Here is a 27,835-nt window from a genome sequence, read left to right on the forward strand (position 1 = left end):
GATGTCTTTGACATTTCAGCTCTGTGAAGAATTCTGTTTGCGGCCACAGCAATGTGTTGTCTCGCTGGCCCAACATTGCAAACTTGACACCGGCGCCTTGGTTTTGAGCAATGTTCTGGATTATTTGGCGGATGACAGGTTTGTTCATTTTCAATTTTCGTCAAATATTTTTATCTGAGGAAGCTTTTGTGTTGAATTTACTCTGTCCAGTTGTTATTGGGGTTAATATTTAGGAGTGGCACTCCGACTTTCATAAACGACTTATGAATTACTAGCATAATCCATGACGGTAATAATTATAGACTTGTAAATGAGTCAAGTAAGTTGGCAAATTCAAATTTTCGTTCAAAAATTGGGTAGGGCCGTTGCTTTAAAATACGATAAAAACCAGTACAAAAGATTTTTGTCCAAAAACTTCACAAACTGTACAGACTGTGCAAATGTGCATGATCATGCATCACATTTTTTACAATTTTTGAACGAAATTCTGTTGCACCTTCAGGATTTTGACTGTTTTTTTTGAAGTGATGATCCTCATTTTGTTAGTTTACAGTGCATTAAAATATGAGTGTCAGATTGCTCGTCACATTTTTTTAGTTTTTGAAAGAGAATCTGTTATCTCGAGCCGTTTTTTGATCAGTTTTCAATGTCAATTCCGTAATTAATTCTTGTGAATGGAGTTTCGAATGTGTTACACTTTAATCAGGATAAGGCAGTTTTATCAAAATATTTTGTCGGCAGTATTTTCATATTTCCCAAACCGACGTTGTTTGTAAGTGAGATATCTTTTCAGGGAATCGCGAGCTCGGCACGCGTCAAACTTTGTTGAAAGCGTTTTCTCGCACTGGATGGAATTGCTGGAGGAACTGATCTCACGGGAAACATATAATCATACGGTTTCTCCAGGATTGATTCTGTTCTCAAAACTCGTGTCTCTGCACCCAAAGGTACCAATGCATGGTGTATTTCATGAGCAATTTTCACTAAATAAGACTATTATTCACAGAGGTCAGTTAGAAAATAGTTTGATTTTCGTGACATTTATGACTGAAATTGTCATAATGCTGTGTGAAATAGGGTCTGCATTACGGTAACTAAGTCTTATGACACAGACTCGAGTAAAAACACTATGACTCAAATCCGACCCTCTACTCACTAACTTGGCCTCGGCAGTGAATTGAAAATGACTCGACTTGACTCGAGTCAAAACTATCAAAGTGAGATTGACTCGTGACTCAGAACCTTGTGACTTGGTTACAACCCTGGTTTGGATACATCTTGAAAATCGCTGCTTCTACAAGTAATAGAGTATAAGAGAGAGAGATATGATATTCTTTCTCGCCTGCACCATCGAGATGCTTTGGCGACGGAGTTGCGATACGGCCCCATGAGGTCATCTAGTCTGCGCCCCCGTGTTTTTTCTCCTCCATGCTATCCGTGATTGCTGAGCACCTAGCAGGATAGCTGCGGATACCATTTTTCGAGTCTTTGGTATGACCCGGCCGGGGATCGAACCTACGACCTACCGCTCGAGAAGCCGGACGCATAACCATTACACTATCTCGCTCGGTTGAGCCATTACTTTTACTCAGTATCAACGATGACTACCTTTCACCATCTCTGATTATTGAAGCTATTGAATGACAATTACTTCACTGGAAAAAATGAGACAAGGTCTTTGGTAACACAAATTGTAAAAAATCATGAAATATCGGGTTTATATTATCAGATTTCCGATGGCAGTTATCCCAATCGAGAAACGATATTCAACATTTTTGCATCCAATCTGACTTCAAAGACGCAGCCGTTATACATCAAGAATGAGGTTTGCACCTATTATCTGGTTAAATCTGGGTCAAAATGAATTGTTAATTTATTGTTTCTGTTCAGATGTTATCAGTCCTACACTGCTTTGTAAGTTTCGAAGACACAAAATCAACGCACAATTTCAAGGATGTTTTACAAGAATTTTGTTCGCTTCATTTCCCGTCGAAATCGAGCGAATTCGAACCGGGATCGCAAAAGTACGACGATTACGTGACCGCGATCAGAAAAATGCTGCAGGCTTTACAAAAAACGGGATCTCCCGACGTGAGTGGTGCCTGTTTTGGTGTTCGTAAGAAAATCTCTGACTTGGAATGGATTCTGACATACTTTGACAATTGGATCATTGTAATTGTCCAGTTTATACTCCGTGAAATGCCGTTATCTAATTCTAGTCTAATATGTGAAATGTTTCCTTGCTATCATTTTCATTCAAACCCAATTTGTGGTTTCCGGACAATGCTACAGTACAGGAGGACTATGTAGTGCAAAACGGGCCAAGATACAAGTACATTAGTACTGATAAAAAACAACTCCAAATCTTCCTTGCTGGGCGATTAACCCTTACAAATGGGTGTATCATGTATTATATGGCATGTCTCCGACACCGATTTCTCCATGTTGACACGCCCTAGACATCGGGTACTGCGTTTTTTTGAAAAGCTGAAACTTTTCCAATGCATGTGGTACCTTACTCAAAAATTTTAGTTTGCCAAAAAAATGAAAAATTCTTCACCTGAAATTTCCAGATATTTTCCGAATGGGAAATATTGTCGGAAAATCTGCCAGAACATCAGAAGTCGACATGTACGGTATCAAGTTCAAACTGGTTTACTATGCCTGCAAATGGAAACCTGAAGGTTGGGGTCCGATTCAGTCTTGATCATGAACTTGACCTTGATGACCACTCACTGACCACGCCCATCTGTAAATTTTATATGTAGATTCCATTCTTCGATATCTGACGAACTGTGGTTTACAAACATGGCTGACGGCTTGTTTGAAACCAGGCAACCGTGGCTACGCACTGAAGCATCACTTTTGTCTCTCTGACGCCATCCTGAGGGTCAGGCCTTAAAAATTGAGGGATAGAGAGTTTTTTTTGGAGAAAAAGTTTGTTTATTTGAACTTATTAAAAAACCCTAGACAGGTCATGCGGCGTCGATCAAGGGTGGAATCGGTAGAGGGCTATACTCCGTCCACTTTTAAACTAGAACGGCCCAGATTCAAGTCTTGGTCGGGTCACGATGAGAATTTGAAAAGTGAAGGTCAATTCTGCAAAATATGGCCCCACCTCGTAAGGGTTAAATAGTCAGGTTCCCTAAAAATACTTTGCATTGAACCAAATTTTAATCCATTCCACCTGGTAATCGCGAAGCTTTTATGGTTTTAAAATTTTCAATTTATTTCAAAAAAAATTTCAAATTTTACTGACAACCCAATGAAATTGATACGTCGTGTACAAAAACGGTGCAAAACAAATTTGGCTCAATTCGAATAGGTAAAAGCAAAGTTATACGAGTTTTTTGTTGATAATTCTGAGATTACCTCACGTCAATGCTATTTTTCAAGTCCAAAATTTCCAACTGCAATAATTCGCCTCTACCAGTTGGAATTGAGTCAAATTTGGTTTTTAATATATTATAATTGAATAGTATATTGATATTGAAATGAACCCTAATATTTTGACACTGACACTCGTCAGGGGTAATCGTCAGCAACTAGCAGAGAATTGGAAAGAACATTGTATATAAACAATCGTATCACAAAATATCAAGACACCAACATGAAGTTTCGAATACGAAAGCGTTCAATGTACTATTTTTAGATGGTGCACGGACTCTTTTTGTTGACACAGCCTTGGCTGGTGTATTTGTGTATTGAAGTTCTGTACCTCCAAGAAGCTGCTCTAGTATATTATAATAATTTGAATATTTTAAAACTGTAAAATCTTTGCGATTGCCGTTTGTAATGGATTCAAATTTGGTGTGCATCGTTTTTTAGGGAACCTGACGATTTGATTGCCTAGTGAGCAAGATTGGAAAAAAGTTTTGTTTTTAACTGCGCTAGTTGATATGCATTTGCCATTCTCATGCTTTGTTGTCTTTCTTGGTAATTTGGGATTTCCTAACATTTTTTTCGTGAATTCACTCATGATAATAGTTATCGAGTTTGTGAAAGCTGTAAATCTTCTAACCGATCAACTCTGGTTTCAGATCATGGTGGTGTTGGCATCTGTGTTCTGTAGAGAAGAGAAGCATATTTTATATGATGAGTTCGACGTGGTATTGAAATGGTGTCTTCAGAGGTGAGTTTCATAACATGTAACAAACGCCTTTGTCGTTTTAACTGCAGGTGGATATGATGCAGACAATCCGACCGTAATCATTATTAATATCATACTGCTGGACAACCATTCTTAATTTCCAGCATTCAATTCCGGATGAAGACTGATATATACTATTATTTTATTTCCAGTGTCCCAGAAGACGTACAGTATCTGATCAACGACCGTGTCTATATGACATTTGCCACCGGTCCACACCCGGTTATTGTCAGGTGCCGAATGGCGGACAGCGTACTGATACCGCTGCTATCACAATGCAGCGTGCAATGCGTGGAGAAATTTTTTGTGGCACATATCGGGGATATCATGGGATTTCTCGGGGAAGATTTGAAAAAGGTTTGTTTGCCTGTGAAAATATTTGAGTCGTTGTGTGCATGCCAGAACTACTCCGCCATATTTGGAATTCACGAGTAGTACATGATTTGAGATTCTGATTGCGTATCATATTTAGAGTGATTTTTCTTGTCCAAAAAAGTCAAAATTTTGTCAAAATTGTAGCGTTAGGTAAAAAATGTCAAAATTGTTCAAAGTCAAAGTCAAAATTTCTTTGCAACCTGAAGTTCGTTCGTAATGTAGATGTTCGCACTGTCGTCGAACTTTTATTGTTGATATTTTACAGATTGTAGCCCAATTTATCGGTCTACCGTTGTACAAAAAGGTTGGCATGTTGTTATGCTCAACTTACCGCAATATCGTAACTGGAGCAAGTCATGCTGACAATGGAAATTGGTTTTATGGGGGGAGACTACCCCTGAAAACGAAAAAAATGCAAAAAGATCTTTTTGTTGATATTTGTACTATTAGATGTTATTTTTCATCTGCCCAAGTTGTGTAATGATTGGATAAGCCTAAGTGTGTCAAATTTAACCTTTTACGATCCAATCCAGTCACCGCACCCCCTAATTATCAACTCACCGCGCAACAACGACCAATATCCCGGGACCCTGGTGCCAAGGCTTGATCATGACGATCTAGCATTATTTGTGATATCTATGGTTTAATCAATGATACGTTGCAACAGATGTAAACAAACCATATGCAGAGCTCGTTACTTTGTAGCTTGTGGTTCGTGTGTACTTAGAGACAGGGTTTGGTGACTGGGTGGGATTGAAAACTATGAGACTACAAATTGGACCTTTACATATCACACAGTCTCAATCTATGCTATTGGGCATGACATGACACAGAACACATACAAGCAAGAAACAAGCAGCGCATTGGATTTTGGTTCTAGCCACTCACGTTTTACCGGAGCAACCATAGAAAATCGTGTGAATTCATGAGAGAAAAATGGATTTCTAAGAATGGAAATCAACTCGCTCAGATCAGTGCAACAATGGATAACGCTTTCAAAACCATAAAAGTTGAAAATGCCGAAGTAAAACATATCCTTCTGGGGCGTTTCAGTGTGCAAACTAAGTTAAAATTGAAGTTTTCAAAGTATAACTGTTACATTTATGTGTTGGGAGATTAAAATGGCTTTTCCTTGAAATTTTGATTTTGTGTAAGTATGAGTACTAGTAACCATTTTTGGGGCAGAAAAAATCATCCATTCAACTTGAAAATTTGAAAATTGACATATCTTGGGATGCTGAACCAGACAATACTTTTTTTTCAGGGTGTTGGGAAGGGGTCCATTCCCAATTGTTCGTTGAAGTCAAAAAATGCCATTTTTTCAATTTTTTCAATTTTTTTTTCTTTTATATGTTCTCCCTCGTAGGGCTAAAAAATGTACTGGCCGGTGCACTAGATCTAATCCCTAAAGAGCATTGAGGGACCAATTTATTGAATAATGTTGATTTGAAAATTTTTCCTAGAAATTAGTCGGAAAAATCACAAAATTAGATAAAAATCAAAACAACGTCGACCATATAATGCCAAATTTTTGTCAAAATTAGAATGTCAACTAAAACACCTTGTGCCCAAATTTCAGATAAATAGCTCAATTAGTTTTTAATTTATAGGCATTTCACTGATTTTGCAATGCGAGGGGTGGTCTCCCCCCTTAAACCAAGAAGCGCATGATGAAAAATTGTGATGTAGACACCATTGTTAGAATGAAGCAACATGTTGTGACACCAGCAGTGTACGTACACACAACTTCAGTGTTAAACGTTCTTGCTCCATTCTTGACAAGCTACTTAGTAAGCACAGACACATTCTACCCGGAAATGTAGGAAAGTATCTTTAGTTGTACTACAACAAATTTTAAGTAATTCTACCATAATGCATGATGTAACTACTGGAATTATTCATAGGTCCAGATTTAGTTAGAATGAAGTTTTTTCACAGTAAAATTTGTCAGTTCCTAGTCAATAAAGTTTTCTCAGGCCCAACTACTTCGTAATGACAGACTGTTCCAAAAATGTCCAAAAATTGCCCTGATTATATAGTATAGCTGTCATGAGATTGGATACGTAGCAGCATCTATATTGATAAATACGAGTGTTGTAACCAAGTCACTAGGTTCCGAGTCACAAGTCAATCTCACTTTTATAGTTTTGAGTCGAGTCATGTCGAGTCATTTTCTATTCACCACCGAGTCAAGTCCGAGTCCAAGTCATGGATTAGAGTGTGGAGTCCGAGCCGTAGTGTTTTGACTCGAGTCCGAGTCCAAGTCATTGTGTTGTCTGTTCAGTTAATGAGTTAATGCCATGTGAAATCCACTTTTTGCAACGCTGATCGGCAATATCGAATGTTTCGCATTATTAATACACTACCTTTCCTCATTTTTAACAGTTCCTGGTAGCATTGTCCAGTACCATTACTGATAGACCAAATAATAACAAGTGATTTGTGGTACAGAACTTCAGAATAACGCGAAACAATAACTTCATATTGTTAATTTATTCGCTAAAAGCTTTTCGACTAACTCTCATCAGTAGCGAACGTTAGTGATGGGGTGAATCAAATTCGAAATGTAAGAAATATTTTGTCTGTATGACGTAATAATAACAAAAACAAACAACTAGTAGACGGGCTAGATACGGTAGTAACGGTACACAACAAACGTTAACGAGTACATATTCGGTTATAAATAACCGAAAACACGACATATAACATTAATGAAATATTCCAAGAGTGTAGAGGCGTTCCTTCTGGCGACAGAGAATCGGCTTTCGTAGCTTTATGATCGTAGATTCCAGGACCTTTAAATGAAAAAGAGAACGGCCACGAGCAAGTATAGAAAATTGACTGTCATTGTAATGATCAGCACATTCTGGATGGGATAAGAGATGCTGTCCAATAGCCGAATTACAAGCAGTAACTTGATCATAATCACGCAGTGTGTCAACAGACTGCGATGAAGGAGTTGGAGAAACATTATTTACTCTAATTTGCCGTGGGACATGCTGGCGAATTCTTTGCTGCAAGCGCTGAGACGTGCGACCTACATACCGACTGTCACATCGGCACGTGTATTCATATATTATGTTGCTTTGATTTGTCGCAGGTAGCACATCCTTTTGCGTTGCAGGCATCAGAGATTTCGTCATGAAGATTATCTGAGGTTCTACTTGTGAAAAACAATGGCTCACTGACGATTTAATTTGTTTTTCAAACCTGTTGGACACTTTCCCAATCCAAGGAAGATGCAAATAAACAGGACATTTTCTAGGTCCAAACGGTTTAACTTTTCTGAAATCTTTGAGTTTACGATCTATGGTCATTTTAATGATATGATCAGGATAACCATTTGACTGAAAGATTGACCGAATATTCTCCAATTCAGAATCAAGTTTGACTTTACTACAAATCATCAGAGCCCTGTGTACCAGAGTTCTTATCAAATTTACTTTACGTTTTACTGGACAGAAAGAATCCCACGAAATGTATTGCCCACTGAATGTAGGCTTACGGTAAACTGATGTAACAAAATTAGCACCCGTCTTTTCCACTACAACATCAAGGAATGCCAATGAATTATTAACCTCTTTTTCCATGGTGAATTTCAGTGATGGGTGAAGACCATTCAATTTGCTCAGAAACAAATCACACTGGGATTCATTTTCAAATATGGCGAAGGTGTCATCAACATATCTTTGATACATTAATGGTCGATCAATATCTTCGAATAACCGTTTTTCGTAATACCCCACAAAAATGTTAGCCAGAATGGGACCAAGCGGCGATCCCATTGCAACACCATCGATCTGTGTATATATGGTGTTATTGAAACTGAATTCGACATCACAAGTGATCAATCGCATTAATTTAACAAAAGAAGACCTTGAGAATGGAGGAGATGGAAGGACACCACCATAGAGTTCATTGGCACAAATCTCTATAGTCTCTTGAACTGGCACGTTCGTGAATAAACTAGATATATCAAACGAACACATAGAGATTTCGGACTCATTGAGATCAACATTTCGAATGGTATCAGCAAATGTGAACGAGTCACGAATGCAGTTACCACCATAGAACAAACTCACCGGCTCAAGATATCTCGCAATCCACTTCGCGACTTTGTGATACGCTGATCCAACCATCGAAAGTATCGGACGTAAGGGTACATTCGATTTATGGGTCTTCGGAAGACCATACATACGTGGTCGAATGGAGCCAGTGGGTCTGATGTCGTCGTATTCAGCAGAAGAGATTTTTCCCGCCTTCTTGAGGGTCAATAGTAGACGCTGAATACGAGCTTCTATCTTGGAGGTGTTGTCATTGTCACACGCAGGGCCAAGGATTTCAAATTTAGACTTGTCGCCGAGAATTAAATCCATTTTAGAAATGTAGTCACACTTATTCAAAATGACTACACCAGATCCTTTATCAGGTTTGGTTATGTGAATTGACTTATTGGATTTCAGGGATCTGATGCTCCTGTAGCAATCGGACGTCATCGTGAAATCACTTCTGTCGATTGGAGTTCCACAAAAACCATGCGCTAAGCTACTTAGTTTGGCTTTAAGGGCCACAATTTTCTCACTGTGTTCTTTTGCTCTGCTTTCATCATCAAATTTCTGGTGATGATGTGACAATTGTCCAAGTAATACCTCAAATTCAGCAAAGACTTCCTCACGCTTGATTGGAGTTCCACAAAAACCATGCGCTAAGCTACTTAGTTTGGCTTTAAGGGCCACAATTTTCTCACTGGCCCTTAAAGCCAAACTAAGTAGCTTAGCGCATGGTTTTTGTGGAACTCCAATCGACAGAAGTGATTTCACGATGACGTCCGATTGCTACAGGAGCATCAGATCCCTGAAATCCAATAAGTCAATTCACATAACCAAACCTGATAAAGGATCTGGTGTAGTCATTTTGAATAAGTGTGACTACATTTCTAAAATGGATTTAATTCTCGGCGACAAGTCTAAATTTGAAATCCTTGGCCCTGCGTGTGACAATGACAACACCTCCAAGATAGAAGCTCGTATTCAGCGTCTACTATTGACCCTCAAGAAGGCGGGAAAAATCTCTTCTGCTGAATACGACGACATCAGACCCACTGGCTCCATTCGACCACGTATGTATGGTCTTCCGAAGACCCATAAATCGAATGTACCCTTACGTCCGATACTTTCGATGGTTGGATCAGCGTATCACAAAGTCGCGAAGTGGATTGCGAGATATCTTGAGCCGGTGAGTTTGTTCTATGGTGGTAACTGCATTCGTGACTCGTTCACATTTGCTGATACCATTCGAAATGTTGATCTCAATGAGTCCGAAATCTCTATGTGTTCGTTTGATATATCTAGTTTATTCACGAACGTGCCAGTTCAAGAGACTATAGAGATTTGTGCCAATGAACTCTATGGTGGTGTCCTTCCATCTCCTCCATTCTCAAGGTCTTCTTTTGTTAAATTAATGCGATTGATCACTTGTGATGTCGAATTCAGTTTCAATAACACCATATATACACAGATCGATGGTGTTGCAATGGGATCGCCGCTTGGTCCCATTCTGGCTAACATTTTTGTGGGGTATTACGAAAAACGGTTATTCGAAGATATTGATCGACCATTAATGTATCAAAGATATGTTGATGACACCTTCGCCATATTTGAAAATGAATCCCAGTGTGATTTGTTTCTGAGCAAATTGAATGGTCTTCACCCATCACTGAAATTCACCATGGAAAAAGAGGTTAATAATTCATTGGCATTCCTTGATGTTGTAGTGGAAAAGACGGGTGCTAATTTTGTTACATCAGTTTACCGTAAGCCTACATTCAGTGGGCAATACATTTCGTGGGATTCTTTCTGTCCAGTAAAACGTAAAGTAAATTTGATAAGAACTCTGGTACACAGGGCTCTGATGATTTGTAGTAAAGTCAAACTTGATTCTGAATTGGAGAATATTCGGTCAATCTTTCAGTCAAATGGTTATCCTGATCATATCATTAAAATGACCATAGATCGTAAACTCAAAGATTTCAGAAAAGTTAAACCGTTTGGACCTAGAAAATGTCCTGTTTATTTGCATCTTCCTTGGATTGGGAAAGTGTCCAACAGGTTTGAAAAACAAATTAAATCGTCAGTGAGCCATTGTTTTTCACAAGTAGAACCTCAGATAATCTTCATGACGAAATCTCTGATGCCTGCAACGCAAAAGGATGTGCTACCTGCGACAAATCAAAGCAAATAATAACAGTGTGATAACTTAACTATTCTTCGAAATTACAATGAAATGCCTGTCTCGGTAGACCCAGTCTCGAGTCATACGACTTGGTCCGAGTCATGCGCAATGACTCGAGTACAAGTCGAGTCAATACACAACTTGACTCGAGTCGAGTCATTCTTCATTTTTAGGAAATAGTCCGACTCGAGTCATTACAACCCTGATAAATACATAATTTCAGTAAGCGGGCTGCCGCATAGACTACTCAACCCTATTTTATATCAGTATAGTATTAATGAAAAGTTGAAAACAGTAATTTTTTTAATTCTGTTGATCCAGAAACAATCTTGTAGTGTTTTTATCTGGTGAACTGTTTAATATACTGAACTGAACAAAAATTCGATGAATTTTATCAACTTACAGGTTAAATGTTTGGTCAAACTTGCAATGGCTTGGAGAGATATAGACTAAATGTGAAGAGAAGGCCGCGGACATTGGCAGAAATATTTCGTTTTCAGGTGCCTTTTGACACGTGGAAATATAAGCTGCCGATCAAGTCCTCGTCGTACAATCTCTGCGAGCTCATGTTTAATTCTCTCTCCCGTGAAATTTTCACTGCAGAGTCTTCGCCATTGGTGGATTCTTTCGCCGCGTCGCAGTCCGGGCAAGGATCGACCAAATTCCTCAAGAATTTCATGTCGCTCATTTTAAGGTTTGTATCGAATTTAACGGATTCAATACGAGAATTTGCTGGTGGAAACACTTGGAAATTGAATTAAAAAATGCAACAAAAATCGAGTTCATCTCATGTCATATCAGAGTTGATTCTGAGAAATACGAGAATGACGAATGTTCGTACATTCGGGTTGTTCAAAAATAACCCTTTTTCCGGATTCTCGTGATTCACTGATTAAATTGTCAGGCTACCATAAAAATCGCTGCACACCGAATTTGGTTCTATTCTAACAAGTACAAGCCGCCGCAGAGCTAGCCTAATTGAAATTTTTAATTTATTATGGAAATTGGAAAAAAATCTCAAATTTTTCTGCCAACCCAATGAAATTGTTGAAAGTGCTGGATTTTCAAAAATAGCTTCGACAGTGGGTAATCCCGGAAATATGAATGAAAAAGTCAAATAACTCCGCTTCTAAGGGTTGGAATTGCGTTAAATTGGTTTTGGATCGTTTTTGAAAACAACTCAACAATTTCATGGGGTTGACAAGTAAATTTGAATTTTTTAAATCATTTTTCATAATAAATAAAAAATTTAAATTGGATCTCCGGTGGTTTATACTTGTTAGAATTGAACCGAATTTGGTGTGCAGCGTTTTTTTAGGGTAACCTGACAATTTATTCAGTGAATCACCTGAATCTTGAAAAATGAATGAAAAAGCTGCCCCCGCGGTAGGCCGTTTCACACGATACAGCTCTCGTGTCTAATTTTCAGGAAAACAGTAATTAGATTAGAACAGGGGTTCTCAGCCCTTTCTTGGCCGTGGCCCATTTACCGGTTTAAAAATGTGCTGTGGCCCACCTGATATCTTAGAGTCATAATCCTGTTCAATGCATGGCCATGGACAGCGCCAATATGGCTATGTCTCTCAGATATGCGCATTTTTCTCTAGCTGATGATTTTTAAATCTCAATTTCTCGGGATATGAAATCGCCCGAAGCGCGAAAAAAAAAATCAAGTTGAATAAATATCCTCCAATAAACGACCAACGACATAATCATTGGCCCCTTCGAGTTCCGCAATTGGGGGTGTGGGTGCTGTAGTTACGGCCCTGGTAGATCATAAGCTATAACTCCTAAGTAAATTATTTTAGTCCGCTGCTCCATTCGCGTTGCGAAACACAATGGTCAGATCCCCGCACTGTCTGATTGGGACTTTGGTGATACTATTGTAGGGAATATTATAATCATTCTGGGCCAGTATCGAACAATTCATTGGTGGATGGGGTACTACAGAGAAGTGAAGAAAGATTTTTCAATATGCATTATGTACTTTGTATGTCTTGTACCAAAACAACTGAAGTTGCGATGTCAGAATATTCAATCCAATGATACAATCAATTCCTGTGACTCTTTCATTATGTACAATGATTTCCAGGCCGGACATTTTAAACCGACTTCAAAGATTAATACGCTCCGATAAATCCTCAATCCATTCATATTCGTTGAGGTGGTGCAGTATACCTTCGCCAGAAGTTGCTAATCATTTGCAATTATGGCTATTTTAGCTTACAATAATACGGCCTGCCGAAGTACAGTAAATCTGTACATCAATTTCACTTCATTGCGAGTTCATTGCATACCCCTTTCAACAGCATACGGCATATGACTCTACCGGAATACTTGGTTACTTCAGCATTATCTTCCAGTTATTATACGCTTGAAATTATTTTAGTTGCTGCTAGCCGTAGGTTGTCATAGCCAGTAGAAAAGCCACCGTTTCTCCCTAACGTTATCGATTTGTACATGCTGACTTCATACGTGCCACTAATACGTCTAATCAGGGTCGGATGGAAAGCTTTGTAGCTATGTAGCCTACGTATAATTAGATAATACGAATATATTTTTAGCGAATAACATAAAAAATATAACTAAACTTACATTAATTCTGAAATATTCTAAATAGCTCTGTGGCCCACCTCAAAATGCTCTGTGGCCCACCAGTGGGCCATGGCCCACCCTTTGAGAACCCCTGGATTAGAATTAAAATGAGTGCATAGAAACATATCGCAAATTAGATCACCGACTTTTCGCTCTAATTAATCTAATTACACAATTAGAATCATCTAGTTGTACAAGTCTGCCAGCAACACCGTAACATCAATTACGATGCAATTAATAAATGATCTGCGTCTTTGTTTTGCGACTTTCTCCTATTTTCAGAGACAAATCCCAAGACGTGACTCTCGAAAAAAAATTGCTCGGCGAACAACTGCGTCTTTTCCATTGCTCCGTGTTCAACGCCTTGATCGCAGCCGTCACTTGCACGCAATCTCAAGTGAAATGGTTCGAAGCTTTCCTGTTCTCACACAACCCCAAGAAGAAGGATTTGCTTTTCGGGAATATCGTGGACGAATGTAGAGAATACTATTTTCCTTTGCATTCGTCGTACGATCAATCCATCGGCGGCATATCAGCTCGACAAGGAGACAGTATCAAGGTATTTGCTATTCCTAGTTCCTAGCTTCCGCGGTATAAGTTGACTTTATTGCCTTGATGCCCGGAGATCTTTAGTCAAACACCGCTGCTCCAAAGCAGTGGTTGTCAACCTTTTTCAACTCGCGGACCGGTAAAATTTAAAAAAAGGTCTGGCGGACTGGAGCACTTTGAAAATTGAAATGAAGCCCGAATGTAAAGTATGCAACCGTTTTTTGCAATTATATGGTCCTAGAGCAGGGGTGGGCAAACTACGGCCCGCGGGCCACATGCAGCCCGCAACACCGTTTTGTGCGGCTCGCAAGATGCTCCAGAAACGCATTTAAAGAATTGATAAAATGTGTACCAAAATCCTAATTACTGCAGCGACTCGATTACACTTTTTCTTATATCTCACCACGATAACCATATGTTGTATTTTCTCTAACTATAGTATATTTATATTTCATTCAATGGTATATTAATATCGAAATAAACCCGAAAATTTTCGGCTGACACTCGTCAGGGGTAATCGTCAGCAACTAGTAGAGAATTGGAAAGAACATTGTAGGCCTATATCACCAATCGTATCACTAAATATGACGTCACCAGCATGAAAATTCAAACGAGAGAGCGTTCATTGTTCTATTTTCAGGTAGTACATGAACTCCATTTGTTGACAGAATTTGGGTTGGTGTGATTTGATAAAAGTCGACTCCAAGGCACACAAATGGAAGCATGAACAGCCCCTCGCAACGACGCGAAATCTGTCGTCTCGATAATTATTCGCACAAGTCGGACTATCTAATACATTGGTACTCCACCTTTTTCACCTCGCGGACCGGTAAAATTTCTAAAAGATATCTGGCGGATCGGTGGACCTTAAAAATTGAAATCAACCTCAAATGAAATGTATGCAGCCGTTTTTCTGGAAGTATGATACTAGAGCAGGGGTGGCTAACCTTTTTGCTATTCACGACCGCATTTCGAAGTCAAATCAAACATGTTTCCGGGCCTAACATTACCTCACGAAGTTCTGCAACAGTTTAAAAATTGACGTTCTATTTATTTTACCAATGGACAAGCCTTCAACATCTCGCATCTTGAAATTAAGGTATGAAATCCTAATATACCTCGCGGACCGGCAGAAAAGTCGTCGCGGACCGGCGGTTGAGAACTACTGCTCTAAAGCATACTTGATATTTTAGAGTCTGCTTGCAAATTGTGCCTGGGATTGTGACAGGCTCTAGAAACTAGCTGTGAATTTCGAAAAAAAAACTGCAAATACCTTAAATTGTTGATGCTAATAGCAAAAACACAGGCTGTATAACTATAACGGCAATTCGTTTACTATGACGTCATTCACCATCTGAATAAAACCAATATGTCAAACCGTAATAAGGGCAGCAAAAAAGTTTTGAGCTATGCTTTACGAATACAGTAACTATGACAATTAATACGACACCTAAATCTTACGAACATATAGAACTAATTTGGAATTTGGAAATTATCAAGTAATTGTTTTTGTCTGCATAAACTTTGATGTAGAACCGGTGATATATTGTTTGTGGTCGCATAAAAGGAACACATTTGAACTGTCCATATCTTTCATACATTTATGACTTCAATTTTACCCGTTGGGAAATAATAATCCCCCACGCGAATTGGTCAAAAACACCCTTTTCTTCCCGATTCCGGGGATTCACTGATTAAATTGTTAGGATGCCTAAAAAATCGCCGCACGTCAAATTTGGCTCAATTCCAACCAGTAGAAGCCGACGTGGAGACAATTGACTTTTCATTAAATTAAATTTAAATTTAAAAAAAATTTGAAATTCTACTGTCAACCCCATGTAATTGATGAATTGTCGACAAAAACAATGCAGTTTGACACAATTCCAACCCGTAGACTCGAAGTTATTCAAGTTTTTCATGAATAATTCAGGAATTCACCTACCGTCCAAGCTATTTTTTGCGAATCCAAAACTTTCAACCGCAAAACCTCGCTTCTACCGGTGGCAAGTGAGCAAAAATGGTTACGCGTCTTTCTTGTGGGCAACTTTACAATTTCATGGGGTCGAGAGAGAAATTTGAAAGTTTTTCCATTATTTTGTAATAAATTAAACTATTTAAATTGGCTCTGCTTCTACTGGTTGGATTTGGGCCAAATTTGGTGTTATTTAGGCAACCTAATAATTTAATTAGTGAATTTGTATTGTCTCGTTTCAGACAGAAAACGCAAGCTACGAGGCCACATTATCATCGATTAGCAGTTTCAAATATGATGCCGGACGTTTTGATTTCAACGAGCTTGCCACCAATTACACAACATCTGGCAAATCGGCTGGTAAGTGGATTGGATCTCAAAGCATGGTTTTAGGGTATGCTTTGAGGGTATCGAGTCATGACTCGACTCGAGTCACAATTCTTCGTGGGCTCGACTTTATTCGAGTCAATTTGTGTACCGAATTGACTTGTACTCGAGTCATTGCGCATGACTCAACCAAATCATACGACTCTTATGACTTGGTTGAAGTCTATATCAGGACCGATAATTGAAAAATAGGCCCAGAAACTGTCATTTATCTGTTGGAATAAACAATTGATCTGTTGATAGTGAGAAAATGAGTATAATATGGGTCCGAGCCTTTGATATTACCCAAGAGTTTCACAGAATTGAGTTTAACTGAACTCGAACCAAATACGTAACAGTCAACACTTGTACTCGGACTCTAGTCTTAACATTATGACTCGGGCTCGATCCGTTGCTCCCTGACTTGAACTTTGACCTGATTCGATGTTGAATTGAAAATGACTCGATTTGTGACTCAGAGCCTTGTGACTTGTTACAACCCTGTCAAGTAGTTTGTATTTACTTGTGTATTTCATTACCGGCTACCACTGTTTTAAATGACCCTTTTAGGTGGAATTCGTTCGGAACGACCTAGTTTGAAAGCGATCTGTCTCGCATTGTAATTTATTTGCATTTCAGATATCGACGTAAATTTTCGAAACGATAAAATGAACGAGCACGAATGCATGAAAAACTTGACGAAAGCCATTTTCTACATGAAGGAAAACAACATTGGTTCGACAGATTTCATTTTATGTTCAAATCAGACTCGGGAAGTTAGAGAATTCTTGATGTTTCATTAGAGTAACTAGAAGTTGATGCCGGCAGTATAGTTCTAATCTAATTTGTGAAATGTTTTTATTCTCTCGAATTAATTCTAATCTTATTTCATGGAAATACTACTGGAGAGTGTATATATGAAAATCTGAACATTAGGCTTGGTAAAATTGAGTTTTTTTCTTCATATTTTACTGGCTATTCGATAAAAAACATTTATTTCCTAAAATTTCACTAGCACGTCCATAAAGTTATTAAGTTGCCCATGATAGAACGATGCTCAGCAAATTTGGATCAATTCCAACCGGCACAAGCAAAGTTATGCTGTTCAAAATGCTGGATGTCACATGATAATATTTAAATAGTTGGTTCGTGGTACAGAACTTGAATATAGCTTTCAATACAACATCCATGGCAGTAAAATATTTATTCAACTCAGACACTTTTCGGGTGCCTCTTTTCAAGAGTTAAAGGGATTTAAGCAGAATGAAAAGCAAAACCAGAAGGCAAAGTATGACGCAACAATCAGAAATTACATACCATGAAGTCCGCCATGTAACAATGGCAACAATAACCAACTTTGAACTGTACGGTACTATAGTAACATAGCAATTTGAAACTAAACAATAACAAACACGAATTCGAACGCACTAATGGGAAATTTGTAAGTTGTACCGAAAATCTTTTTGTCTACATTAAATAGGCTTGGTCAATTGGATGATTGTTGATTCTAAGGCTTTCAAATGAAACAAGGATCTGCCTCGCGGAATGACAGTAATAATATTGACGCTGGTAGATCTAGGATTAGAATTTCCCAACTATGTAAATGCTATTTTTTCAAAACCGAAATTTTGTACTCCAATAACTTCGCTTTTGCCGGTTGAAACTGAGTCAAATTGAGTGTACATCGTTTTTTTAGCCAACTCGTCAGCATTATCGAATTGCCGGTAGAATTTTAATAAAGAATAATTCTTAAGCAACCTTATCCATTCAGGATTTCCCGCATACCAGCCTGGCACCACCAGCATTCAGTCACTACCGAAATGGATCGGCACACTGGTGCAACGCATGACGTCCGATGCGCCCATGAACGTGAAACTCTTTATTGTGAAACTGATCGTAAATTGCAGCAGCGTGTTCGAATGCTACGGTTCACAATTGCTGGTGCCAGTGACCAAAGTGGTTGTGCAATATATGAAAGTGGAGCGTGGAAATTGGCATAAAATCGACCAGTTTGTGGAAGACGCCCTAGTCACTATGCTGTGCTGGAAGCAGGAGAAATTGACACAGGTAAATCTTGTACAGTGGAAGAGGGATAGAGGGATGACAAATGATTTTTGCGAATATTGAAATGAAACGCTCCTTGACACGAAGAGTTAATTTATCAAGGAAAATGATAGTACTGATACTATTTCCCACTGTTGAAGCCTTTAAAGCTCGAATGGTCCGTGTCACAGCACAAGAAACATGCATTACAAAGCTATACACGTTAGCGGAAATATACATCTCAAGTCATGATTGTCCCACAGCATTGTCACAAAGTGCATTGAAATAGGGTTATGGTCGAAAAATAATAACAAATTCTCTTTGACGTGATGTAGAACTAGTATTATATTCTATGTGGCAGCATAAAAGGTACATATTTGAACTATACCATCCTTCATACTGATGTAAAGTCATCATGAATGTGAATTGAAATGAAATTTGCTCTTTTTGTGTGTTAGAATATGTTCCCAATCGCATGGGTTCACCCCCAAACGACACCTGGGGTGTTGATTGTAAATTTTCATAAAATTGCCCTAGTTTGGTTTATCATACCGCGTTTGTACTATTGCAGGATAATGCGGAAGAAAAAATCCACATCCGCGCGTTGGTGGAAGTTTTGATGCAACATTGCCCCGACAGCAATCAGGCCGCTTTCAAGAGAAACTTGCGATTGTTCAAGGCCACCGTGAAATGTCTCAAAACAAAAATCACAGACGTCGACACGGATTTCATATTCCATTATTCAAATCGGTGTGTGTCAAGTTAAATTGGGTGTCAGCGGATTGTGATTGTGGATGTTTTTTAGGCCGGGGACCGATTCTTCTAACGTACTGTACAGTCAGCATTTACTGGCTTCTCTGCTCTCGAATGGGATATCTCCGTATCGCCCTTCGATCGAGGTGGATAGAATGGAATATTTTAAAAGGTGCCACATTTAATTGTTCCGTTTTATTCTACGTGAAAGAGAATTTGATTATTGGTGTCAACTCTAATGTCGTTCCGTTTCAAGCATTCTAAATTGTACTCATTAAGTTAAAATATGTACCTTTTATCTGAAAATACAGAATAAAATTCCAAATTATACTAGAATTGAATTACCGAATTAGAATTAAACTAAACCCAGAGTTCAAATATCTGTGCACCGAGCTTGGATCGTTCCGCACAATACTGTTATCCTGTAGCGTTTTCAGGAATAGCAGAAATTAGATTAGAAATATAATAACATCGTAGCAACATTTGACAGATTAGATTATATATATATCGGCTTTCAATTAAATAAAAGGGCAAAAGAAAACAGGAAACAAAGGAACATCAAGATATCAGTTTTGGGCCCTTATCAAGCGTCTCCAGCGTGGGCGGTCGTGGGCGTCTTCGAGCGATAGATTAGAATTAGACTGCCAGCATTTTGATATAATTGATCTAATTTGACAACGAGAATTATCTAATTGTCCAAGTTTGCACCAAATGTTCAATCATAACTGTGGGCGTTTGTATTATGACAAAAATTGAGACAAATATCCCATCCCTAGTTGAATCTAGACTATCGCCTTGCAATGCGATTTCTATTCCAATAGCCATCAATATATTCTCGTGTGCGATTCATTTTAGCTATCGGATATCAAATATACTTTCATGGTGCATCTTAGAATTTTTGGTTTCGTCCTGCATAAAAGCAAGAGTATCATGGATGTTTCGTCATCAATTATCGGAATGACGTTACGTTATCTCGCGCAATTTCAAAGCGAAACTGAAGGAGAGATCCATGAACTGGTAAGTTCTGGGCTGGAATTATTGTGCCTAGACTTTTTGCCATTTTTATGTAGAATATGTACTATGTACAACTAGAACCAGAACTAGAATTAACGACCTTTATAACTCTGCAACTAACTAAATAAAGGGCAATTTGATATATTCAATTTTGAAGCATCTCATTAAATTTCATTTTATCGGAATAGGATTGTTTTTTCACATGAACTGCGGTACAAGTTTGAAATAGAAGGTTCTTTGACCCCAAAAACCCACCCCTGGCTGCTTCATTGTTAATAGTGTTGACTCTGAGCTAGCAATGGCTGCAAAAACATCGCAGAACAGAACTCCAGTATCAGGATTCCCACCAAATGGCGATACATGTTTTCTAGTTTGTGGAAAACTCGACCATTCTATGGGCTTGACGGTAAACTTTGAATTTTTTTTCAATTATTTTGTAATAAATTCAAAATTTTCAAACTGCGTTCACATCTATTAGTTGGCATCGAGCCAAATTTGGTGTGTAGCGTTTTTATTTTGGTTGACAATAATGTTATTTTTGAACAGCCCTAATGCGCAGTTTCCTTACCTACATTTTTTCACAGGCAAAATCTGCTCTACGAAACGTAGCCAAGTCAGCACAAGCCAACCCACAAAGCATGGGCACCTTCCTCCATTGCATCTCTAAAGTCGCAAAGCATTATCCGCAAGCCGCCGAACCATTTGTGGAAGACATCTTGTATTTTTTGCCTAAGGTAGCTTTGCTTGAATTTGCGGCTTTATCGTCAAATCATGTACCTCGATTTGTAGGTTCCGTCGGTTGAAATGAAAAGGTTGTGCATCGAAACCATCCGAGCCTGCATGAATGATTTAGACGCGATCATTGTGGAGTTGAAAGCTAAAAAATTTCTAGACATGCTACAGCACCGGTATGAATTTATATGTTGTCATTGACATTTACTTAATGGGGTGGCCATATATGTGTTATACTTTGAGTTTTGTTGCAATATTGTTTTGTTTCAATTCATATTTTACTATTTGTGACTCACCTGTGATTGAATGATACATTTAAAGTAATGTTCCTATGGCATATCGTGTGAAATGATCAATATTAGGTCAAATTGCTGATTTTCAAGGCAGTGTATGATCTGGGAGTGCCGCCGCACACTGCATGACTGAAAACGAGGAATTATTGGGGTAATGTCCGTCTTACGTGATATCAGGTTGTGAGATTATGTGCCTACAATATAGAAGGACCTCATATTGCACGCAATGTCCGTAATACTTGGCGATTTTTATTCGGAAGATATGACTTTTTAAAGATACTATCACAGATATTTTTCCAATCGAAAGCTACTCCTATTTTACAGCAATGACCCTCTACAATTGTCCTGTATAAAGCTTCTGAGTAAGATATTGGACGTCTCGATTAAATCCGTGAAGGAACAAAGTCGCAACCCTGATCATCATAACGCTACCGTCAATTTCTTCCTTCCTGCAATCCATCAATATATCTTGAAACATCCCAACTCAAGTTGTCGACAGGTAATCCTAGCCGCTCTACATGCTGTATAGCTGGTTTCTGACACAAGCACGAGTGAATATATAAATAACAACCTAATCTGTGGCCATTTTCATTCTTTGACTGACCAATGATCAGTATTCACTGACATCTGAATTACTGTCTTATGTCACAAACTTGTGTTTGTTCAGGAGATGTACTCCATCGCGATGAAGATATTCGGATTTCAACATAAGTATGATATTTTGTGTTCGAAAATGCAAAAGTAATTTCAATAACGAATTGAATCGCAGGTTGAAATCCAGTCAACGTTCCGAGGAGAACATTGAAAATGCAAGATTGATATTAATTCACGGTCTCGGAGACTCTGAAGAACCTTTGAGGTAAGCAATATCATCGATAATTTATTATTGATCAATTTTTTAGGCTGAATTCTAGTAACTGATATGGAATCATACACTAAACGACACGGTTTCGGATTTTTTTGCAACATATATTTCAACGGAATGTATGGAGAATGGAGATTTTGTTTTTGTATTATATGTCTGGATGTATTTACGGTGGCAAATTCTTTAATTAATTTATGGAACGACCCACCTAAATACTATGATTTCCAATACAAAATTTTGAACAGCAATAACTTAGCTTCTAGTGATTGGATTAGAGCCACATTTGTTATGCATCGTATTTTTAGACAACTTAACAATTGCATTGTGTTGCCAGTAAAGTTTTGAAATGTTATTTTTTCAACCAATTTAAAATTATCTAACCCTAAATGTACTTTCAAAGCTACGTATATTGTGCTTCCAAAATGTTCTAGTTTGAAGGGTGAGTAGCTCTAGTTCTAGGTGAGGTTTTTCAATGGTCGGCATATCTAGTTCTATTTGTAGTTGAGGCTTTTATAGGTTGGTAATTCTAATTGAAGTTACGAGATTTGAAAAATGAGTAGTTCAAGTTGTAATTGCGAATTTTAAAACTGAGTAGTTCTAGTTCTAGTTGTGAGCTTTGAAAAGTGAGGAGTTCTAGTGAATATTTCCAGTACTAGTCGCGCATTTTGAACATCCAGTACTTTGTACAAGTCTGCCTTCGTTATTGACGACCTTTTCTCTGTTCTTGAGTCGACATTCCTCATCCGACAGGCTTCAAGTGATGAATTTCTGGTCTGAAAACGTGAACCGAGCCGGCAGCGCAGCGAACACTCTTGCCGGCAAGCTGTTGTCGCTTTTACAAGACTTGTATTCGCCTGACGCGGACGAAGTCGGATATCTCACAAGCTGCTGTGATCTGCTCATGAGATCTTGCTCCGGAAGTCCTAAATTCACGCAAGATATATTCCCCAACACCATATCGGAGGGCCAATACGAGGTAGGGTTGTATACATTTAGTGATTTAATACTGTACAGGTTATCAATAGGGGGCTCACGATACCTCTAAATTTGCAAAACGATTGTCGATTTTAAGTTAATTTGTGATTTTCTAACGTGGAGTAAATCGTATGAAGCAATTTTATTTTATAACTGTTAAGACATCCAGGCTCCTACTGTGGAAACAGTTTTAACTGACAAAATGCATTTTTCAAGTTCTTTTTCAGCTGCAGTTCGAATGCTGTGGCTCTCTGAATAGAATGATTGCCGCCAAAAATTCTTTCGCAATTTTATCTCCGATTTCAGACCACATCATATTTGATCGCAGTGCCCCGGAAGTACAATTTGTATTCCAAAAATAGGAGTCATTTCTATTCTAGGTATTCGATATAATAACATATTGATACAGAAATAAACCCGAATATTTTCGACTGACACTCATCAGGGGTAATCGTCAGCAACTAGTAGAGAATTGATAAGAACATTGTATTTTATCAGCTGTATGACTAATATGACCACCATATTCGGTGATACGATTGTTGGCATACAATGTTTCCAATTCTCTTCTAGTTGCTGATAATTACCCCTGACGAGTGTCAGCCAAAAATATTCAGGTTTACTTCAATATCAATATACTATCCAATTGTATATTGAAGCTGTGTGCTGTAACGAGTCTCTTCAAATTGTAGGTATTATCGCTATCGCAATACCTGGATGCTGACAGCACGTCTCGTGAAAAACTGGAAGGGCTATCGTCATTGTCAACAGATTATTCTTTGCAACCGAGCGTCTCTGTTAAACGTGAGGCTGCGATTCCTGGAACGAGTGCTGGTAACAATATGATTTACGATACCATTCCATATACTTTACCACAATTTAGGCTAGAGTATATTCGTGAAGAGCTATAGGCCTGTCACTGGGGGGATTGGGACCGAAAGCGTCTATTTTTGAAATGCTGGTTCTCTCTCCAATATTACTTAGCTCATTTGCAATTCCGCAATTCATAGCATGGCGTTGTGTTTTAGCTGAAAATTACGAGCAAGCATTGCTTTTGTGCATACAAACGAGTGTTATTATCTTCTCTGTATTTTGAACGCACTAGAACATTTTTTTACCTAAAAAACAGAAGACTTTGACCTAAAAAATCAAAATTTTAACATTTTTTGATCGTAAACAACTTAACTTTGACAAAATATTGACCTTATGTATGTAAATTAGTTGTTTTCCCATCATAATGTTAGAATTGTACTATTTATCTTCCTTTCTGGTTGGAACTGTCTGCCCTTACAAAGTATTCTGGCCTGAAAGAACTTTTTGACTTGAAAAGTGACAAATTTTGACATAAAATGCTTAATTTTAACGAAATCTGAACCTATGAAGAATTCCATTAGTTGCATCACACATTGTGGTATAAATAATTAATATTTGTTGTAGTGCAACGAAAGATACTTTCCTACATTCTCGGATAGGAAGCGTCTGTCCTCACTAAGTAAGTTGCCATGAATGGAGAAGGAACATTCAACAGCAGCCGTTGTTGGCTGGCAACACCGAAGTTGTGCATACACTGCTGTACACTGACTGTTTATGATTCACAATGAGCAGACAATGAGCCGCCTACAATGGTAGGCCTATAAAGTAGGCTACAAGCTTTAAAACGTCAAATGACAAGTTCACCGACAGTGCAAACATCTACAATATAAACGAAATGCAGGTTTCAAAAAATTTTTGACTTCGTAAACAATTTTGACAATTTTTTGACCTAACGCTACAATTTTGACAAAATTTTAAAGTATTTTCACGTGTCAAAATCACAACCGCCGTAGTGATAATACGAATTACTGAATTGTTGATGTGTTAAAAATATTGGAGATAGATAAGCAGGCCTATTTCAAAAGGACGGAGTGACCAGTTTGAAACAGGAGGGGTTTCGACACCAAACCCACCCCTTGCTACCCCACTTTTAGCAGTGACGACTCTGATCTAGCAATGGCAAGTCGTTCAGTAACTAACATGTTTTACTGCGCAACTAGAACTGGAACTAATCAAAAGACCGGTAGTTTGATGACCATCAACTAACTACATTTTTAGTTTGTATGTGCTAAGTGTGACTGAAATAGCTTTTTGTGTTCTCAAGGTTGCCGGACTCCCGCCTAGATGATTTTCGTGAAACTAATAGAGGATGAATTTTTCAAATCTATTTCAGGTACGTTTAATTGGATGACGGGGGAGACGTACGGAGATTCTGTATCGAGTCCAGAGTCAGTTCATGCAGCCGGTGACGCATCGACAGGTAAACTTGCTTGACAATTTACGATACAGTTTTGTTAAATATCACATGTCTTTGACAGCAAACTAATTACTTACACTACCCAAGTGCAGACTAGGACCACTAGATAATTCTAGTTGTCGAATTTGACTGATTAGAGCAAAGTGTTGGACAATTAATCCTACTAGATTCGATTGGAATGAATTTGGTTTTCGTTGTATTTATTTCTAATTCGGATTGATTCACGTTTTTGGGAATTCACTCATTTTAATTCTAATCCAATTTGGGAAACCTGACATTTTTCTAGCTGTCAGACTCTACCTAAACGTCATGATGAATAAGATTGTGGCCCGCTAACGCTCAAAGTGTTAATCTCTACAGCAGACAAAATTTTTTTCATGTAGAGACGGAAAATGACAAAATTCAAAATCCAAGTACACTTTTTGAAAATTATAATGATCAGAATCCACCCTGAAACCAATTTCACTAAAATTAAAACGTAATTGGCAAAATAATGAAAGTAGAAAACCCCACACTGCATATCAGGCCGGATGGACCGCTGCGCAGAGTAGTTACAAAGTAGTCAGCGTTTATAATCAAGTAGAAGTTGAAGTTACGTTTTTCATGGAAGTAAACAAGTATTCTAGGCTTAGCTTTGCCTAAAAAGTGAAAATTGATAAGTAGAAGTGAAAGCAGGGTTGTAACGAAGTCACAAGGTTCGGAGTCACAAGTCAATCTCACTTTTATAGTTTTGACTCGATTCAAGTTGAGTCATTTTTAATTCATCACCAAGTCAAGTCATTGAGTAGAGGGTCGAGTCCAAGTTCAAGTCATTAAGTTCACTGTTCAGTTTTGAGTTATCTTATTATTGTCTATAACATCTGCTATCAGTACTTATTTATAATAACGTAGTTTTCCTCAGTCTCAACTGTTTCTGGGCCTGTTTTCCAAGTATCAGGACTGATACACGAAATAGCAATCATGTGGTGACTTTGCTATTCTTTGAAGTTACAATCAAGTGTCTGTCTTGGCCTTCCTAGTCTAGAGTCATATGAATTGTTCGAGTCATGGGCGATGACTCGAGTACAAGTCGAGTCAATAGGTAAATTGCCTCCAGTCGAGTCATTTACGTTATTTTACAAAATGACTCGTTTCAAGTCGAGTCACCAAAAAATTGCAAGTCATGTCATGACCCGCATCATTACAACCCTATGTAAAAGTAAAAGATGTGATTTACATGTAAGTAAAAAATCGGTCTTTTTTGCCTGCTTTTATCTCAAAAATCTAGTCGAAGTGGTAATAACCTAAAATCATAACCGCTTGCAAGTAACTAATTCAAGTAATTCAAAACCTACTTGAATACATAGTTGCTCACCATTTAGTGAATAGCTTGCCACGCTGAGCGGAAATTTATCATTGTCAGGGACGTTCCGCGTGAAAGACCGTAGGAAACATTTTCTGAAGGAAATCGCGGCTCAAGACGAATATTTGAACAGAGGAAAAAAGAAGTCTGCAGACACAGAGGTTTAATATCCTGTTTTGTATTTGAAAATAAAAGAAATACGCTACCATTGACATAATAGCCTAAGTAATCTTATACTTATCTACTTGAGTAAGTGGTGGAAGTGCTCTAGGAAAGACACTCTTGAAGATAGGGAACTTGAACATACCATTGAATAAGAGCTTCTTGTGGGTACAGAACTTCAATATACTATTAAATAGTATATTCATATTGTAATGGACCCAAATATTTTCGGCTGACGCTCGTCAGGGGTAATCGTCAGCAACAAGTAGAAAATTGGAAAGAACATTGTCTATCAACAATCGTATTGCAAAATATGACTCTTGGAGGAACAGAACTTCAACATACAATCGAATAGTATATTCATATTGATATGGAAATGAACCTTGATATTCTCGGCTGACACTCGTCAAGTGCAATCGTCAGCAACTAGATGAGAATTGAAAAGAACATATGTGCTTCTGCTGTCTGTTCTCTTGATTATTCTAATTTTTACAGTTGTGATGTCATATTTCGTGATACAGGTTTTGATACACAAAGTCTTTTCAATTCTCTACTACTTGTTGCCAATTACTCTGAAAAAATACTAGTATTTTCTTATCGATCAACTATTCTATGCGCAGGATTTTCTGGGTGGATTTTCTCGTCACCATTTCCAACTGTACCGTACGTATCGCACTGGTGAAATGCCCGACATCAAAATATCCCATCAGGACATTATCATTCCACTGACGGCGTTGACACAGCGAAGCTCTGAGTTTTTGAAGTCTCTCATGTCAAACTTGATGAACGCCGTTATTGGGCAACAGAAAGAGGAAAAGAATCTGGTAAGATCAATCATTTTAAACTTCAAATCTTTCAAACTTCGCTTTACATTTTCTTTCGCAAGGATCTAAGCGTTTTATTTTTTTATCATTCACCATTTTGCATTGTTAGATTTCGTTTGTATCGTAGATGTTTGCACTGTCGGTGAACTTATCGTTTGACCTTTTACAGCTTGAAGCCTACTTCATAGGCCTATACAACTGCTCAACTCAAATCATTAGAATTGCCCTCAATACAGATTTGAGTTCTCGAATCATTGCACCCAACACAACAACCTGAATGTTGATTTAATAATAATGAACCAAATTA

At 38.2% G+C, this 27,835-nt stretch overlaps 1 protein-coding gene across 3 annotated transcripts in view; it reads left to right on the forward strand.

The window, feature by feature from the left end:
- LOC145456834 (DNA-dependent protein kinase catalytic subunit-like) overlaps positions 1–27,835 on the forward strand; it is a 93,280-nt gene that overhangs the window by 42,288 nt on the left and 23,157 nt on the right. For all 3 annotated transcript variants that reach the window (XM_080334958.1, XM_080334957.1, XM_080334959.1), the window contains exons 33-56: positions 20–138; positions 794–947; positions 1,730–1,825; positions 1,891–2,091; positions 4,041–4,132; positions 4,303–4,507; positions 11,257–11,450; positions 13,634–13,910; positions 16,115–16,232; positions 16,878–16,973; positions 18,010–18,305; positions 18,853–19,031; positions 19,087–19,206; positions 19,928–20,051; positions 20,633–20,782; positions 20,838–20,956; positions 21,398–21,572; positions 21,741–21,784; positions 21,843–21,932; positions 22,689–22,914; positions 23,603–23,744; positions 25,117–25,203; positions 26,603–26,703; positions 27,325–27,528. In XM_080334958.1, coding sequence (XP_080191084.1) covers positions 20–138; positions 794–947; positions 1,730–1,825; positions 1,891–2,091; positions 4,041–4,132; positions 4,303–4,507; positions 11,257–11,450; positions 13,634–13,910; positions 16,115–16,232; positions 16,878–16,973; positions 18,010–18,305; positions 18,853–19,031; positions 19,087–19,206; positions 19,928–20,051; positions 20,633–20,782; positions 20,838–20,956; positions 21,398–21,572; positions 21,741–21,784; positions 21,843–21,932; positions 22,689–22,914; positions 23,603–23,744; positions 25,117–25,203; positions 26,603–26,703; positions 27,325–27,528 — 3,609 coding nt within the window. The remainder of the gene's footprint in view (positions 1–19; positions 139–793; positions 948–1,729; positions 1,826–1,890; positions 2,092–4,040; positions 4,133–4,302; positions 4,508–11,256; positions 11,451–13,633; positions 13,911–16,114; positions 16,233–16,877; positions 16,974–18,009; positions 18,306–18,852; positions 19,032–19,086; positions 19,207–19,927; positions 20,052–20,632; positions 20,783–20,837; positions 20,957–21,397; positions 21,573–21,740; positions 21,785–21,842; positions 21,933–22,688; positions 22,915–23,602; positions 23,745–25,116; positions 25,204–26,602; positions 26,704–27,324; positions 27,529–27,835) is intronic.

Source organism: Botryllus schlosseri, chromosome 15, assembly GCF_051294905.1.
Source record: "Botryllus schlosseri isolate E-star chromosome 15, Bs_hap1, whole genome shotgun sequence".
In the NCBI taxonomy this organism is placed as follows: domain Eukaryota; kingdom Metazoa; phylum Chordata; class Ascidiacea; order Stolidobranchia; family Styelidae; genus Botryllus; species Botryllus schlosseri.